Source organism: Monopterus albus, unplaced genomic scaffold (genome assembly GCF_001952655.1).
Source record: "Monopterus albus unplaced genomic scaffold, M_albus_1.0 scaffold35.1, whole genome shotgun sequence".
NCBI classification, from domain to species: domain Eukaryota; kingdom Metazoa; phylum Chordata; class Actinopteri; order Synbranchiformes; family Synbranchidae; genus Monopterus; species Monopterus albus.
In genome coordinates this window covers 228,654-246,751 of record NW_018127915.1, presented here as the reverse complement: position 1 = coordinate 246,751, position 18,098 = coordinate 228,654, and the positions used below count along the sequence as shown (strand labels likewise).

The 18,098-nt window shown below is 43.2% G+C and overlaps 1 protein-coding gene across 2 annotated transcripts in view; it reads left to right on the top strand.

The window, feature by feature from the left end:
• Window positions 1-12,628, top strand: part of llgl1 (LLGL scribble cell polarity complex component 1) — a 31,138-nt gene extending 18,510 nt beyond the window's left edge. For both annotated transcript variants that reach the window (XM_020597779.1, XM_020597778.1), the window contains exons 11-24: window positions 1,363-1,430; window positions 2,607-2,784; window positions 3,971-4,075; window positions 4,669-4,961; window positions 5,124-5,274; window positions 5,359-5,497; window positions 5,596-5,909; window positions 6,131-6,322; window positions 6,440-6,512; window positions 6,789-6,903; window positions 8,392-8,456; window positions 9,527-9,662; window positions 9,858-9,940; window positions 10,600-12,628. In XM_020597779.1, the coding sequence (XP_020453435.1) occupies window positions 1,363-1,430; window positions 2,607-2,784; window positions 3,971-4,075; window positions 4,669-4,961; window positions 5,124-5,274; window positions 5,359-5,497; window positions 5,596-5,909; window positions 6,131-6,322; window positions 6,440-6,512; window positions 6,789-6,903; window positions 8,392-8,456; window positions 9,527-9,662; window positions 9,858-9,936 (1,908 nt within the window). In that variant the 3' untranslated portion in view covers window positions 9,937-9,940; window positions 10,600-12,628. The remainder of the gene's footprint in view (window positions 1-1,362; window positions 1,431-2,606; window positions 2,785-3,970; window positions 4,076-4,668; window positions 4,962-5,123; window positions 5,275-5,358; window positions 5,498-5,595; window positions 5,910-6,130; window positions 6,323-6,439; window positions 6,513-6,788; window positions 6,904-8,391; window positions 8,457-9,526; window positions 9,663-9,857; window positions 9,941-10,599) is intronic.
• The last annotated feature ends 5,470 nt before the right edge of the window (window positions 12,629-18,098 follow it).

The window sequence follows — 18,098 nt, the reverse complement described above, 5'->3', positions numbered from 1 at the left end:
ATGCCTGCCAGTTCTCTTTAAAGTCGTTTTAAACATAATTGTGCTCTTAAACCTTTTTAACCAACTTCTCATAAACCCAATTGTGAGATCCATCCACTGGTTGCCAGTTAGAATTGCTCTTAAATTTTTATGACTCCTTTTTAAAGCTATTCATGAGCTGGCCTCTTTGTGCATTTCAGACCTCTTGTCTATTTTTGAGCCACTGCTAAACATTTATAAATCAACGGAGATCGTACTTCTGTATTCACTTATAATTCCTAGAAAATCCTAACTAAACCTGACAGCCTGAAAACCTTTTTCAGTGGTTTTTGGGGGAATGTTTGTGAATCTAAAGTGACTGAACACACTCTTTTAGACTATCTCGTAGGCTTTGCTACTGTCACAAATGCTTTTGCTGCATTTTGTAGCTGTTTGCATCAATGTGGTTGCCGTGTCTTTTGTCCGTTTCTCTTGGTCTTTAGTCCTTTTGGCATCACCAAAATGTTTTTCTATGATGTAACAAATTTCTGCTGAGTGAAATGTAGAGGGCAGCAGCATTTCTTTATGCTGCATCAGTGGACCGCTGCTGGTGCTGGCAGGACGCTACACAACAGGATTATTCAGTAAATGGGTTTATTCATGGCATTAGGGATGATCAATTATGAAAAATTCAAGATGCATGTAAGCATCTTAACCTGAGATCACCTTAAGCAGAATATGGCCAATAGCCAAGCTACTCATGCTTTTAATGTAGCTAGTGTGCATTAAGTACTGCATATACAGATCAGCATGTTGCACAGTCTGGATTTCTATCAAGTGTTTGTTAGCTGCCCCTGTTCACGAGTCCCCGGCATTATAAAAGAGGTGAAACTGCAGAGCTTAAAATTGATTTCTACTCTTGGTGCTTGTTCATCTGAGCTCACAGCTAGTCAGTTATGAGGAAACCAACAGGAGTGTGACCATCAGCCTGCTGCTAGTGTGTGAATTTTAAGGGCAGGTGTAGGCAGTTAAAGACTTTGCAGAGGCTTCGTAGCTCGGATCGGCTGTTTGATCAGTGGCAGATGAGACTAAAACACACATGCAGACACACAACTGGTTTGCTCTTAAATCACTGCTGTCAGTCTGTGCCAGGAAGTCGGAGAGACTGGCAGAGGAAGCAAAACGAGAGCACTGAGCTGCAGAGGCCAGAGTTTGTGTACACGTGCTCATCCATATGGACCTGTGTGTCAGGGCCAGTAAATTTTGAGCTGTGGTCATGGTGAATCTGAAAGGGTTAGGAGAAATGTAGATGTAAAGGCAAGTCCAATACTGAATATTTCTCCTGCAGCTTTGTTCAGTGTGACGTACTCCTAACGTCTTCCCAATCTTTGTCTGTTTGCACAGAGTTGGCCAATATGTGGAGGAAAAAACCGGGCGCCACCACCAAGACAACAAGAGCTGTTATTGACAGGGTATCTGCGCGCACGCACGCACACACACGCACACACACACACACACACACACACACACACTCGTAGCTTGCGTCCACACTGCAGGTGCATCCGGTTTTTTTTGTCGTAGCATAAATCTGATGCTTTTTTTTATTTATGATTTGAAGCATATGAATATATGGGATGAATCTGGATCTAAATGCAATTTGTCCTGAAACCAGAATTTGTCAGCACTGCTGTGGCAAATGAGAAAATGCTGACAGTTTGCAGAAGTTTGCTATGTACAGATGTTTGGAATAGCGCAAGGAAGTGAAACAGATGGATTGACTGTAATTTAGGGAGACACCACAGTTCAAACAAAATTCAAAACGACAACTGAAAACTGTGAGAAGCCATGAGGAGAAATCATTCTGACGGTTTTTATCCATGCTAGCGGCACTCGGAGTGAAATATCTCAGCAGCTATCGGATTCATGAATTCTTGGTTGAGACGTTCACGCTCCTTAGAGGACGAGTTAACTTTTGGATTTATAAGCGGTGTCATCTGCAGGTGCATTTTTAATAGCACTCGGAGTGAAATATCTCAGCAGCTATCGGATTCATGAATTCTTGGTTGAGACGTTCACGCTCCTTAGAGGACGAGTTAACTTTTGGATTTATAAGCGGTGTCGTCTGCAAGTGCATTTTTAATATTGTGTACAGTTACCATGGTTACACGTGTTGTTCCCTTCTATCGTGAGGTTTGTGGAAAATAACATGTTTGCAGCTCTGCTGATGTGACATGTTCAGTCTGAGTATCCCAGCATGATGATACAAGTTAGCTTTGTTTGTTAGCACACTAATATTTACTAAAGACAGTAAAGTTCAGAATTCCTCCTGTGGGGCGACAGACATCCATGTAGATGTTGCATAAATAAAAATTTATGCTACTCATAAAGTCAGACTTGCCATTAGGTTTCATCCTCCGGGACCTGTGAATGTCATGGCGGCTCATCACATAGTGGTTGAGAGGTTTCTATTGGTACCAAAGTGGTGGACTGGCTGACCGATGCACTGACATTACCCAGTGTAGGTGATGGTTGATAAAGACTACCACAGTCACACAGATGCAGATACATTGGCATAAACTCACAGATCATTGAAATACTTTTAAATCAGGTTTATACTTGTAGAGATTTAGAGAAATATTTCTCCACAGGCATGAGGACGGCACTGTTCGTTTCTGGGATGCATCGGGTGTCGCTCTTACCCCGCTGTACAAACTCAGCACAGCCAACATCTTCCACACTGACTGTGACCCTAGCGACGACCCTCAGGACCCTAGCAGTGACCCTGATATGCAGCAGGAGGAGGAGGAATGGCCTCCCTTCAGGAAGGTGAGAAGTAAGGAGGCATGCATGAGAAGAGGATAACGGCTGTATGATTAAGAGAGTTAGTCTTTCCTCTGAGATCAGGCATTGAGTCTTACTTTACAGGTGATGGGAATCAAAATGTTTTACACACACTCAGTCCTTCAACACTACATCTGTGTCTTGACTTTCCCATTTGATTGTTTTCAGACAGACCCACCCCGTTGTTCCTGTTATTAAAACCTGACTGAACCACAGTCTGATTCTGTTTTAATGGGCTGTTTTCTGCACAGAATTACATTTAAATGAAGTGATTCAGCTTTGGGAAGCAGAATTTCATGTTGAGGGAGTCTGAGTAGTTTGGCTTCTGTAAACACTGACTGGAACCAGATAAATGAATGAATATTTAAATGGACCGTTTCCACAATTGGGAATATGTGGATGTCCAGCATAACATTGTGTAACATCTGGGCTCATAGATTAAGAGTAAAGGGGTAGAAGCTGATCTTGGTTAATTACAGGGAACAGATTAGTATCCACAAACACATCTTAAGGCTGTTTCACATTGCTTTTTCTCTTCTCTCTATTCACTCCTTTATCCCCCCCCACCACCATTCCTCCTGTATTCTGTGGTAACAGAGTTGCATGTTCAGGAATGTGGCCCTCCTTATGGGATGAAGAGGCTTTCCTTTTTTTTCCTCCTCTGTAATGAAAACCAGACCCATCAGCCCAGTCTCAGCACGTTTTGCTGAATATGTCGGAGGGGAAAAGTGGGGACTGTCCTGGCGTTTGGTAGAGGCAGGAGGATGAGCAGAGCTTCAGGAGGGCATTTTGATATTGGTCTGCCTGAACTGAATTCATTGGTGGATGTTTCAGTTCTAGCTTGATCTTGGAAAATCAGAGGTGCAGAGTTGAGAAGAAACTCAGCAGCTGCACCCTTGCTGCTGAGATACATGTCAGTTATTGGTTCCTGGCATAAATTTGTATGGTGTCATTCCCAGTGTAACACTGGTGGTTGGCTCCACACCGTGTGCATCTTCAATGTGCCGCATCAATTTTTCTGTTGTGCACGTGTGGCTTTCCGAAAGATGTCAATGATCACTGGAAATGAAGTTAATCAGAGTGCAGTAAGAAGCTGAACTCCAACTAAAGAGGTCTGCCTGTGGTTTGCTTAATGTGTATTATTCTATCCAGCTCACATGTGTGTTTGTAGGTGGGCTGTTTTGACCCGTACAGCGATGACCCCAGGCTCGGCATCCAGAAGATCAGTCTGTGCAAATACAGCAACAGGCTGGTGGTGGCTGGAACTGCTGGACAGGTAAGTGTGCACGCACGGTTCATACACATGCAAACTCTGTACTACACAGAGCAATAAATGTTTCATACATAGTCATTTATTTTTAACGTAGTTTAAAACCCAAAGTATTTTTAGGTAGGAATGTGTAAATAGATTATAAAATTGATTGGCATTAGCAGTGATTACTGACATTAGGCTGTGTAAGATGAGGCACACAACGTGTACGGTGTAATGCATTTTAATATCATATATTTGAGTAAAATGTTCACGAACGTGCTCTGATTATTAATTGTGGTATTTTCTGATACGGTGCCCAGCTCTGACTGATTAGAAGCTAGCTGCTATGACTGTGATGACTCCACCTTTCCTTTCCTTAAAATGACGAGGAGGTCAGGAAACTGTTTTTAAAATCTGTTTTGTGGCTGGTCACTTTCAGTGAACGCCATCGTCCCTTAATGTTTTAATACTATGAAAATGTGTCATAACACAAGTGGGTCTTCTATAATAGTGACCTCGTCCTGTGTTCTGCTGCAGGTGTCTCCTACATACTGGTATACAGTTACTGATAGTAGAGGAAGTGGAGTCCTGATGTTTCTTTGCTTCCGTCTCTCCAGGTGATTGTGCTGGGTCTGAGCGATGACCGTTCAGCCCACTTGGTGGACGTGTCAGTGGTTGATCTGCTGCAGGACAGGGAGGGCTTCACCTGGAAGGGTCATGACAGACTGGAGCCGCGCCTTAAACCTGCCCCCTTCCCCCCAGGCTTTCAGCCACTGGTGCTGGTGCAGTGCCTGCCCCCGGCCTCGGTCACAGCGGTGGCACTGCATGCAGAGTGGAACCTGATCGCCTTTGGGACGAGTCATGGGTTTGGCCTATTTGACTACCACAGACGAAACACTGTGTTGGCCAGGTAGAGACTCCCAGTCACAGCTTGGGATATTAATATTCATCCTTCTGTGTTTAACAGGGAAATAATGGACATTCAGAATTTATACTCAACCTCTGGGCCAGTGCAAGGAAAAAAAAAAAAGATGCGAAAAAGCAACACTACTGTTTTATATGTTCCCCATAGGTGTACCCTACACCCTAATGACTCACTGGCAATGGAGGGCCCCCTGTCCAGGGTCAAGTCCTTGAAAAAGTCCCTGCGACAGAGCTTCAGACGCATCCGCAAAAGCAGGGTGTCCGGGAAGAAACGCACCATCGCCACACCCACCAGAAAGGTAGTGTCTCTCTGTGGTAGTAAGAGGGCCGTTCAGAACAAACAAACAGAATTAACGTTGGTGTTTTGTGACTCTTGCGTCCAGATCCAAGAGGCCAACGCTGCTCTAGCAGAGCAGGAGGAAGTCGCTCCGGTCCAGCGGAGGATTGAGCCGCGGTCAGCAGACGACTCGCTGTCTGGAGTGGTCCGATGTTTGTGCTTCGCCGACACCTTCCTGCGTGACGGTGTGTCTATTTACTGACTGTGGCACTCTCACTGACAATACAGCCTTGGTTCTGTGTTTTTTGAATGACTGTTATTTTTATCCTGCTGTATCTACCAGGTACACACCACGGCCCCACACTATGGGCAGGCACCAACTCAGGCAGTGTGTATGCCTACGCTCTGGAGGTACCCGGCATAGGCTTAGGGCGTGCGTGTGAGCGAGGTGGAGCAAGTGAAAGCAGTGTGTGTGTGGAGGCGGTGCTGGGTAAAGAGATCCAGCTGATGCACAGGGCCCCCGTGGTGTCGATTTGCATGTTGGACGGCCGGGGGAAGCCGTTACCGGACCCATATGAAGCCTCCCAGGACCTCGCCATCGCACCGGATATGACCAATGCTCATTCTGTCCTCATTGCATCGGAGGAACAGCTCAAGGTAGAGGCTTGAATCCACCTTTTTTTTGTCATTTCATCAAAACATACACTATTGTGCACTTACCTTGTTATTTCAAAAGACAGTCGTTCCTTTTTGGCTTGTTCCATGTATTTTATGGGCAAATACTTGACCACACTGTTTAAGAAACATGGTGAAAAGCTGAGACTGGGCATCATAAGCTACTACAGTTTGAAATCGTGGCTGCTCTGTTCCCTCTGCAGGTGTTCTCTCTCCCTAAAGTGAGCGCCAAGACTAAGTTCAAGCTGACTGCGCATGAAGGCTGTCGGGTGAGAAAGGTGGCCCTGGTGGTTTTCAGCTCCACGGCTCAGGAGGACTACAGTGAACACACACTGGTCTGTCTGACCAACCTGGGGGACATGCACCTCTTCAACATACCGGGCCTCCGACCACAGGTTAACACATTTTTGTGGTATTTCCTGTGTAGTAATTGACATTACTGGCAGTGGTATGATAATGTTGATGATTTCTTTAATGATGTACTGATATTTGACTTCTCGGAGTGTCTTTAGGTGCGCTACAACTGCATCCGCAAAGAAGACATCAGCGGCATTGCATCCTGTGTCTTCACCAAGACTGGACAAGGTGAGGAGAAAAGGCTTCATTTATTAAATAAAAGTGGAAAATATTCACTGACAGTCGCAAAATGAGACTTTTGATAGTGATTTTAACACTGCAGGGAAACCTGTTAAAGGTTAAAGGGTCAGTTCACTCAGATTACAAAACGTAGTTTTGGTTTTAGGCTCTGAAATATCGACTGTTCCACCCAGTATGGTGGAGGTGAATGGACCTGTGCGTGTTTCTGGCAGAGTTCTCAGTGAATCTCTAGTTCAGACTCTCTTGTTGTTCTTCCCTCCACAGGGTTTTATCTGATCTCTCCCTCAGAGTATGAACGATTCTCCCTCTCAGCGAAGGTCCTCACTGAGCCACTGTGCTCTGTTCAGCTGGACCGACCGCTGGAGCCCACACCTGCCAGGTAACGCTGACAGTCGGTATAAATGTCAAGGAGCCAACCTTCATTAGGACGCACATCTTTCGTCTGTCCACACTGATTATAATCAGCCGCCTTTTCTCTGCCACATCCCTGGTGTATTAATTGGAAATGCATGTAAATCAACCACAGCCCATTTTATTCCACAAATCATTGAAATTATAAAATAGTTAACAACTTAAGAGGAGATACTCCAAAGATGTTGAAGTTGAGAGAGAGCACATAAGAGACCAGTGTGTATGTTTTAAGTAATAAAGTGAGAACAAATGTTAAATTGTATTTTCAGTTACTGGAGTTAAATTTTACAACAAGCTCCTGACTTTGAGAGGTGCAACCCATTCAGTCAATAAAAAAAAAAGATAAAAGCTTAATGAATGAGCACAGTGTAGCTGCATTTTCATGGGATGTAACCAGAGCTTTAATTAAGCTGTGTTGTCTGAGCCAGAGTCCTGCACGGGTCCAGTTTTGAAAACCCACAAAGCTCTGTATCGGACCCCGACCTGTCACCTGGAGTTGTCTTAATGAAATCCGGACCCACCAGACACGCGACCAGACCTGAACCTGTAATTGAAATAGACTTTAAGGTGCTTGAGGGTTATGTTCTTGGAAACGTACATCGATGTACGCAGCACCTGGGCTCTGCAGCTGTTCCCTTAGTGAGGAGGTGCCCAGCTTGCAGCTATCAAGTGCTAACACCTTTTTGGCACTATTTACAAGTGGCAAAGCTGCTGGTAACAAATTTGTCCCATATGTCTGACTTGGCCTGTGCCTGTGCCCCTACCGGCGAATTAATATAAAGATGTTTTTTACCCATTGCACATAATTTTTTGCGGGTACCCGATCCAGTGCAGGGCTCTGGTGTGAGCACTGTTTGTAGGAAGGGTAGCATCATACATAAAGTAAGAAGTAGCTACTGTAAGACCTCCCACACTTTCCCATGTCAGTGACATCCAATGTTGATTAACTTTAAAAGGTCCCTTTTTGGTAGAAGGAACCCAGAAGATAATTTGTTCACACTTGCGTAACATGGGTAGCCAGATAACTAGTACAGATAAACTAGGGTCGGGAGATGTCGATAGAATCCTCACATGTAATATGATGATAAATTGTTAGTGGCTAAAAAAATCAGACAGGAATTTGTTGTTGGCTAATCCTGAAAAATCAATGTATTGCATCACATTGATCCAAAAATCATATTAAAGAGAGTTTGGCTACAGGGAATTCCTGCTCATCGATTTGGATGTTTTCTGTGGACCCACTGTAAGCCTATCGGGAACCGTGAGTGGTCCCTGAACGCCACACTGGAAACCACTAAACCTACAGTTTGGAATGCTTTCTGTTAGGCTACCACCAGCTCGAGTAGTCAGCTACATGTGAAACCAAAGAAATGGTGTCTCCACTGTTTCTGCATTTTTATTACTCCATCTGCAGCAGTAAATGGTGTGTGTGTGCTCTGTGCTCGTGTCTCCTCAGCGACGGCACAACGACGCAGCCGCAGGCCAACGGTACCCGCAAGAACCAGCTGGGTCAGGCTGAGGGTGAGTCTGAACTCCCTCCCTCTTTCTCTCTCCACCATCTCTTCTCTGCCCTCATCACTGGCTTCTGTTTCTGAACCTCTTAAACCCCGACCAGGCCCTGCAGGGGTTCCCCTCTGGTCGCTGTGGTAATCATTCAATATGCCCCAGTTGTCTCTCCTGTCCAGCACTGCCCTCTCTGGCAAGAAATGATGGTTGTAGTGGAGGCCACATTAGGGTAGTTGTAGGTAATCATAGGAATGAATGCACCATTAAAATGGTTTATAGAAGATGGAGAGACTCAAGTCTTAACTGTTTGATGGTATTTATTTAGAGGCTGACTGTCCTTTTGTTTTCTCTGTGAGGGAAGTGTCAGAGGAAGAACTTGTGACAGTATTTGAAGAGCCAGATTTGAGTAATTTCAGTGAATGACCACTTTGCTAAAGTGCTTTTCCCCCCATCTCAGAGAAGTCTAACCTAAAGCCTTACTTAAACCCACATTAAATTATATTTTTGGCCACTTGGTGGGACTGTAAACCAAAGCAGTTCAGTTATGAGCCAAAAAACCAAAACAATGAACTTAGCAATGCTAAAAAAGCTGTGCAGAGGGAAAGTGCAGGATCGGCGTGTGTGTGCCTCCTCTCTGTGCTGTGGCTTCAGGTTTCACAGCGGGTGTAGAAGGCGCTGAGGTCATCCGGCAGGCTGTCTGTGGAGCTGATGATGCTGGTGGTGGTCCTGTAGTCTGTGATGTGCTGCGGGCCTTGCCACATCCGTCCGGAGTCAGCAGTAGAATAGAAGCCATTCAGCTTCTCTCTGTACTGCCTCTTGGCTGCTGTGATGGCTTTCCTCAGTCTGTACTTAGCAGCTTTGTACTCCATCTCATCGCCTGATCTGAATGCATGTTGGGTTCTAAAAGATGCATCTTTGAATCCACTGTGTAATCACACTGTGTTAAAGTTGTTGTTTTAAAACTGCTTGTCAAAATTTTATTCACCAAATCCAACATTAGTGAAAGACTCTTCAGAGCCAGTAAGAGTCCTCCAGCAACACACACCTATTGGTGAAACATGACTCTGTGGGTTTCTCCCTCTCAGGACAAACAGAGGAGTCTCTGAGCAGCCTGTCCTCTCCCGTCCTGGACACACCGCTGGACTCCCCCCTCAGCTGTGCCGACCTCACCATCGACTCCACCGGAGAAATAACTGTGGAGGATGTCAGGGATTTCCTAACGTAGGCACTTGCTCTCTGATACTTTAGAGTTGATCTGATTTCCATTGTGATTTATATACTGGTGGGAAAAATAATGTTTTGAAGAACAAACTAACAAGAGTATGTGCACGTACAGACATGCTGTGCAATTTCAAATGTGTTTTCGAGGATGACTTAGCCTTGTGGTTTGTGTGTGTCTGCGTGTGTGCTGTGCAGCACTGTGGACGAGGCCGAGAACAACCTGAAGAACATCAGTGAGGAGGAGGGACGTCCGACGGGTATCCTCATCAACTGAACAGGTGAGAAACACACACTGATCCACTTAACTTTTAACACGTACTGTATTTCTACTTGTAGTCAGAATAAGTAGATGCATGAGTTCGGCCTTGCTTAGACAAAACACGGCATGACAGCAGACACACACACACACACACCCAGACACCTGTTTCTAATGGAGTGTGTCCAGATTGTGCACACTTCAAAGACTTGTTCTGTCTGAGCGCTGCATTCCAACCACAAACCCTCCACCTACTCTGTTTTCCCTGCACTCAGTGTCTGAAAAGCTGGTGGAGCAGAATCTTTTCCATCGACTGAGACGGCGGCTCATACTTTCAGTCTGTGCCTCTATAGTCATTATACCAGTTTACTCAGAAGTCTTCACATCTCTGTCACACTTTCTTTTAATAAAAAGCAGTGAGCTGTGCTTAATCCTTCTGTAAGACAGGCAGTGCCATCTACACTACACAGTAGATGGAAATCACAGCTGTTATACAGGGTCACGTCAAAGATGATACTTCACTGTTGTAACATTGTAGACAAGTCAAAAAAAACCCAACATGGGCTCTTTAACTAATCAGTCTGTCATTGCATGTCTTGAAGCTTTGTCTTTGAAACAATCTGTGTCTTAATGTAAAAGTGGTGATTGTGTTTTTGCTCATACTGTCTTCTGTTGTTGAAGGATTGCAGAAAGGGGCTGAAGAGGTCTGGATGGACCGGATTTCAGTGCTGGACCACAAAATCTCCCACCCAGCCTACTGTCGAGCCCCCAGCGAGCAGTGAGCACTCTCTTGTTAGCCTGGCACAAACTGGGAGGAATGCCTCAATAAGACTGGCTGTGGCTTCTTCTACTGGAAGAACTAAATCTTCTTCTTCTTCTGTAATTGCTTTGGACATGGCGTCACGCTCTGGACAGACTCGGAGCTGATGATTCTGACTTCAAGACCTAAAGGCTGAAATTTCCGTCGTCCATCTTGAATCCCTGTGATCGAACCTCCTAGTCCTTCCCACAGTGACTCGGTGGTTGCAGCGTGTTTTTCTGGGCATTAAGACTGGCCCAGCCTCGGAGGAAAGGGCTGTTGCACACTGCGTAGGAGATTTAACGGTGACGTTGCTATGTTTTCATTTTTCTACCCACAGTCTGTAGCATGCTGGGGCTCAGTCTGAGTTTTTCCCTCAGCTGGAGCTGGTGCTCTGTGGCCAGATGTGCTTGTTGATTCCTTGTGGATGCGACGGACTGTTCTGCACACTGCTCGGCGAGACCACAGCCCTGTGAATGACCCATGTGTATGAACTGAGGACATAAGCAGAGACTGAAAGGGAGCATTGTGGTGTTTGAGTTCACACTAGCAAATTAAGTATTTTGAATATCTGAGTATTGAAATGGTTATAGAATTTCTGCTCTTCCCCTTGTTAGGTGCCAGTAAGGGTAGTTGAATTGCTTTACCCAGTGTCTTATTTGTCCTATGGGGCAAATCCACTGTCCCTGTTTATTGGGTAACATAAATCAGCTGTTTTCAAACCAGTGTTACACACAGACACATTTCCACAAAGGTTGAAACAAGCTCTCTGTGTACTCTCTTGGTACTGATGGGGGAAAAAATGAGCACTGGGGTAATGAAAGTGTTTTGCATTGCAAAGATTGACAAATATGTTTTCTATGGCTTGTGAAGAAAGGAAAGATATTTTATGACCACTATAGTTTGGGATGCAGGAGGAAAGACTTCAGTGATTCCAGAGGTAAACGAAGGTGTTGGACAGATTTGGGTGAAATATTTTTGACACTTGAGGAAACACCCTTATTGCTAAATGCATGGTGTGAGTACATCCCTGGCTTCTCAGTCTAAATGTGACGAATTCTGCTTTTATCAGGCAAAAGTGAGTAAGAGCAAATTGGACTATGTGCCATTCAGCGAGGAGCTGGACAGTGATGTCATGGGAGTGCAACATGGAGGTGTAAAGCTACGACAGTTGTCGTGGATTATTTGGCCTCCTCATATTCAGTGGTCATCAGTGAAAGGTCGGACTTTTCCAGTTTTCTACCTTCACCGCTATGATTCATGTGACATCACTGTCCTCTCAGGTTTATAGTAATGAAGCTGTGCACATCATAACCTTGTAATATGAAGTTACCTAAGACGCATGAATTGACAGCCTGTCCGATGAGCTCAGAGTTCATTGTGATTAGAATTTGAGAATAAAGCTTTTTTTTTTATCCTCATTTTTCTTTTCTAGTTTGATAAAATTGAGGAAAATGAACATTTCCTCAGAAATGAAGGGGTTGAAAGTTAGTTTAAATCCTCCTCCCTAAACATTTAATCATCTCGTACAGAAATGTTTTTGATGGGACTCAGGGAAGTGTAGCAAGGAAAGCAAAGTCAGTGAGTGCCAAGTGTTAATGTACTGTGGTGTTTGGTGCATCCGGGAGATCCCAGTTTACGGTTTTGGTGCATTCTGGGTAACATTGGCTAATTACAGGGCTTTGATCACCAGTATTATCTAGCCCTTTAAAACACTTACTGTTGTAAAGCAGATGTATACAGTATATGTGTTTACAGTAGGCCGTAAGTGTAATAGAATTGGACCCTGTCATGGTCTGAAACCGCTCAGTATTCCTACAGTAGCTTCTCGATCACCTCACGTAAATAGTTAGCTAAAGGTAAAAAAGGGATCTCATTACTAATTAATGTAATGTTAGTTTAACATAAAGGAATTGCTTGGAGTTTTTAAAAGCTTTTTTTTTTTGGTCTTCTGGTTGACACATAATTAACCCTTTCATGCTAAAGCCAACACGATTAAAATGACTTGTTTCTATTTTTATCGTTCAGTTACGTGAAGGATTTTAATCGGGTCATTTTGCTTCTCGGCTGATGAGGAATTGTGAATATTAATAAAATAATTTACTCTATGGAACTTGGTCTTCTGGCTTGTTTGTGCTTTGACTAATAGTTTTACATGTTGGGAACTTCCTAGCATCAGATATCAACAAGCTAGCTACCATTCGCAGCTGCTTTATTTTATTGTCATTGTAACATTGTGACGGATATTTTCCCAGTTACGCTTTACCAGTTGAACTCAGAGAGACGAGGCGGTCCAAGTGGCTACAAAAAATCATGCTGGTTTATTCAAGGATCACAGTGTTAGGTTATTTCCTAGTTAGATAGATATTCAGAGATCTGTTGTATTAGAAATGTTAGTGGAGACAGATTGACTAGCTCAGGCTGTTAACTGTTCAGTAATGTACTTGCAGTGCAGACTGCAGGCAGGTCAAGGTTACAGGCAAAGAGCTGTTAGTGTCAACTGTAATGCTAGTCTTAATATTTGTCTTAATGTGTAAGGTTATGTCCAATTGTTTTAGATACACACCACGAAAACAACAGTCACGCACCTTGACTTTTCCTCATGTTTTGGCTAAACGATTCCACCCCCCTTTGGCCTCTGTTATCAGAGGCCAACTTACAAATACACATGAGAGCTCCTCATCCTCTTAAAACGAATGAATGCAATGTAGTATACAATGCAAATAAACTTACATTTGCAAATGACTGGAATGAATAAGCAGAATGAATAACACAAACATGGAGAGATACCAATAAAACAATCCTCATTGAAATGCAACAATAAATTGCAGAATCCTATGTAAATGCAAAATAATCAACAATGGAAAAGAACAAATACTGCAAACAACCAAAAAATGAAAAATTAATCGGTAAGGTCATCCTTATTAATCAAAGTATCAATCATTTGTAACATGTCCGGCAATAGTAATCTACTCTACATCTTCATTTACTGTAAACCACCGGAAAGAAAAATCTGTTTATCTTCAATTTTTTAACTTTGAACTCATATACCAATTTCATCTATGTACACTCTGTTATCAGCCGTTTCTCTGGGTTATCAGCCGTCTTCTCTTCTGATCCTGCGATGTAGGTGGGATGCAGATAACAGCTTTCCCCTAGCTCCTTGTCTTCTCTCAAGGAGGCATGTGAAAGGGCATCAGCCGCTGTCTCAGGGCACAGCTGCTCTGGCATTGTGAGGGGAGTCTCGGTCTCAGCTTGCTGTCTCCGCATATCCACCATGTGTCTGCCTCTGAGGTGGGTTGATTCACCAACCGGGTGGCAGGATAGTGATGCTGAATGTCTCCTTGCACCAGGCCAGCAGCAGGTAGTGGGAGACAACAGAGCGCACATAGCAGGTATAATTTTCAGGATATCAGCTGCTACTGGAGGAATGTCTCCTTTGTCTCACCGGTGGAAACAGCAAAGAAAGATTAACATTGTTCAATAGTTAGAGAAAAAAGACTTATCATGCCCTTAGATATACATGGTAATCCTGTAGTCTGTCAATTCTTTCACCTAACTGTGGGTTTGGTATTCCTAACTATTCCTACTGTTGTCCCACAGTAGAACAAACACGAACAATATAATTGCTAACATTGCTTTGCCTTGCAGTATTAAATCAAGTCAAATTTGTGTATATTATCACTTTAAAAACATCCAACTACCCAGAGTACCTTTCATAGCAGAATGGAAACACAACAGATGTCTAGAATAGAGTAATTAAGATCAGCCCAAAAAATAAAAGAAAAATAAAGCACAATAACACAGCTAAACAGTTAACAGATGTATAACAACTTAAAATGTCTGCCATACATTAATTCAAAAGGTCAATGCTGTGGGAACTACAAACATGTTCAGGAGTACTGATGGTAGATAATAAATCCTATTTCATTGTATTGTATCTATATTATTTGCAGGAAAAACCACACCCACGTGTAATCTTTGTATGAGAAATTGGATTAAAGGATCGTTAACTGCAACTTCAAGCACCTGATTTATTCTGGGAATGTATGGGCCTTAGGTGGTGTTCTGGCCGACACACCGAGGTGACCATAGTGTTATAAGGACTGACCAGTGCCTTAGACATTTGGAGTTTTCCTCGCTCACATGCGTTATGTCATGGCTCAGAAACATCCTGGTTCTTCTGTCGACGTCCTCGTTTTTTATACCAGAAGATGTAAAGTGCAACTCCAAGCACTACTACAACACAAAGAACAACAACCACTAAAGTGTGATACCCTGAACCACTGATATTCACGTCAATCTCAGAATAAACTTCGTGGCTAATCTCCTCCTGTGTGACGACACAGCGATAGTGGTCAGTCTTGGTCACAGTAGTGTTGAGGATGACGTCGTAGCGACCTCCTCTTTCTGTGACCTGGGAATGATGTTTTTATCACTGTCCTGCCACTGGAGCTGAGGTTTGGGAAAAGCACCTTGAACTTCACACTGTAGCACAGCATTGTCTTTTGTGTCACTGACTCTTGTGACATATGGCTTTCGAGCAGCACCAACAACCAGCTCAATGTGGAATCGTCTCGGTGACTGAAGACGTGGAAAATCACAGGTGTAGTTTCCACTGTCAGTCACCTTTGTCTGTTTGATGACTATGGAGGCGTTACCGACCGTCAACTGATCAGGAAAATAAGAGACCCGTTGTTTGAACTGGTCATCTTGACCTGTGTGGCCGTTGTTGTAAATAAGACCTGCATCATACAAGAACACTTCCTTCTGACCATCTTTCTTCCAGTCAAACAGCTTAAACTCAATGTCCTCCTTGTCGTAGAGGCAACAGGGCAAGATGGCGTCCTCCCCTTCTTTAACGACCACTTTGACAACATCTGGTCCGGAGACGACCGTTAGTCCTGTCCCCAGAAGGACAAAAACTGAGATGATAAACATTTTGAACAGAAACCGGATTCTCTCCTCTTCTCTATTTTCACTCACCGCGGGCACGCGGTGCCTCAAACAAGTTGTGGCGAGTAGTATCTTTAGTGGGTGTTTGCTATCAGCAAACCTTCCTAGAGCCTTATCGGTTCGGTTATGTAAAAAACAAATGAAATAAAACAAAACACCGCATTGCAACTTCTTGTGATCATATCAAAGTAATCTAAAATGAAGATAAAGACAGGTTCGCATACCTTCTCTTTTGTTTTAGCCCAAAAGAGACCATGCTCAACAGCTAACCGGAGTAATGTCGTACACTACTTCCTATTTGACCGAAATTTAGATGATACCACTCAAATCTGTGAAGTAAATATGTAACTAGCTGGAGCCAGCGGCTAGTTAGCTTAGCATAAAGACTTGAAACGGGTGTAGCTAGGAAAACCTCCAACCAGCTCTTCAAAAGTTCGCCTAACCCATTTTATTATGTTTGTTTAAAAACTTTTGTAAAAAAATTTACGGGGTGCAACGGGAACTATAGTTTTAACCAAGGGAAACATATGGACAGGGAATCCGATTCAGACACACCTGAATGACTTCCGGGTCGAGCGAGGAAGGGAAATGGGATTTATCCTGTTCAGGTAAGCGTTGCCTTTCTAAATTTGGAGCACATTTTCCATAAAACGCTCGTACGTTTCTTAATCTTATGTGTGCTTTATCCTTAGGTGTCATCGTGGGTTTCTCCTAACCCTTGCCAAGAACGCCCATACTGGTAAGTGACACAATCTTTTACGCAGATGATTTAAATTGTTTTAGTATACCTCAACTAACCTGAGCTAAACCTCCAGTTTAGTTTTCATAATTAGTTATCTTAGTATAATGTGGTTGGACACTCCTCCCACTAAAGGAAAATGGACACATTAACCAGAAACCGAAAACAACTGTAGTTGTAAATCTGTAGTACAAATGTCTGATCAAGACGTTTTGCACTGTAGTTTCACCAGAGCCACTCATTGCACCAACAGGTGTATTTCTAAAGATTGTAGTGGCTCTCAGTGTTCACCTGCAAGTCACATGACAATTACTATTTTAAATAGGGTGAAGTCATATAATTTGGGACACCTTTTAGTAGATTACCAAGAAAACCACCTGAAAAGTACCTTTTAATATTACTTTTACAATTTGCTACGGATCTCTGCTATATTTCTATAAAGAAACTATTGCCAAGTGAAATACTTGAGAAGCTTTGGACCTTCAAACACACCAAGTAGCCCTACCTCACTCCAATGACATGTTCAGCTAAAATGGGACAGTCAGTAATGGGTTAAAGATTCAGTTTAATTGAAGGACCAGTTGTGTTTTAAATATATTAAATGCATTGATCAGTTTGTTCATTAAATCATTATTTTTTTTAAAATAATGAACAAATTTCAACAATATTATTCAAAATCTGTACCCTACTAATCATACTCTCTGCAAACAGCATTATCTAAGATCCCATTGTCTTCACCACTGAGACCCAGACCCCTGGCTTTGGGGTCACTTTAGCCCCTCTCCCACCACCTGGTACCAGCTCGACTAGACTCTACTCACCTTATTTGGTTTTCCATCAAATGTTGAGGATAGTACCGGGTACTATTATTGGTATCACCTCTGCTAAGGTTCCAAGCGAGCAGAGGTGATACCAAATGGTGATGTGTAAATACTGCAGACTAGCGCTAAGTCAGAGAAATTCATTACTACATGGCGTTCTTGCGACAGATGAACCCGGATGTTTATATGTGATGGCATCAGTTGCTCGTTCTTCATTAATAGCAGCTGTCACTTCTCTGTATTGAGTGTTATAAATGGTAAAATTTATAGTGACAGAAGCTTCGTGCCTCTCTTCCTATGTAATATAACCATTATATTACGCGAACCACCACATTGTACATCTTATCACATAGCTAATAGGTTACTGAATGAGATAATATCAGCATCTAAGTAGCTAGCTGGCGCATTAGTGGACCAACACCTCTCCGAAAACGTCGGAGCAGATTTGTAATTGGCATATCAAAACCTAATAAAATGGCATAATAACAGTCCTAGGATGAAAACTGTCACAGCTTTGAGTCTGCCGGCACCATCGGCCAGTTACCTCATGGTAGTTTTGGTGTCACTGTGACAACCAGCTGTGCAGAGGGGGTCCATCTGCAGAGGGGAACAAAGCATCTGGTACCATAAGCAAGTAGAGTCGAGTTGAGCAGGTGAGATGGAAAAGGGGCTTTTTCTCTAAGATATTTTGCAGGATCATCTTTAATAATTTTAAGTGACAAAAGTAGTACAGGTATCTGTTGTATCATAGGCTGCTGCACAATTGTATAGTAACCTGTTATTTCATGGCTCTTGTAGCCCAGAAACCTGCTGATTCCACTTCAGAAAAATGTCCCATTTTAGCCGATGCATGAGACATTCACTC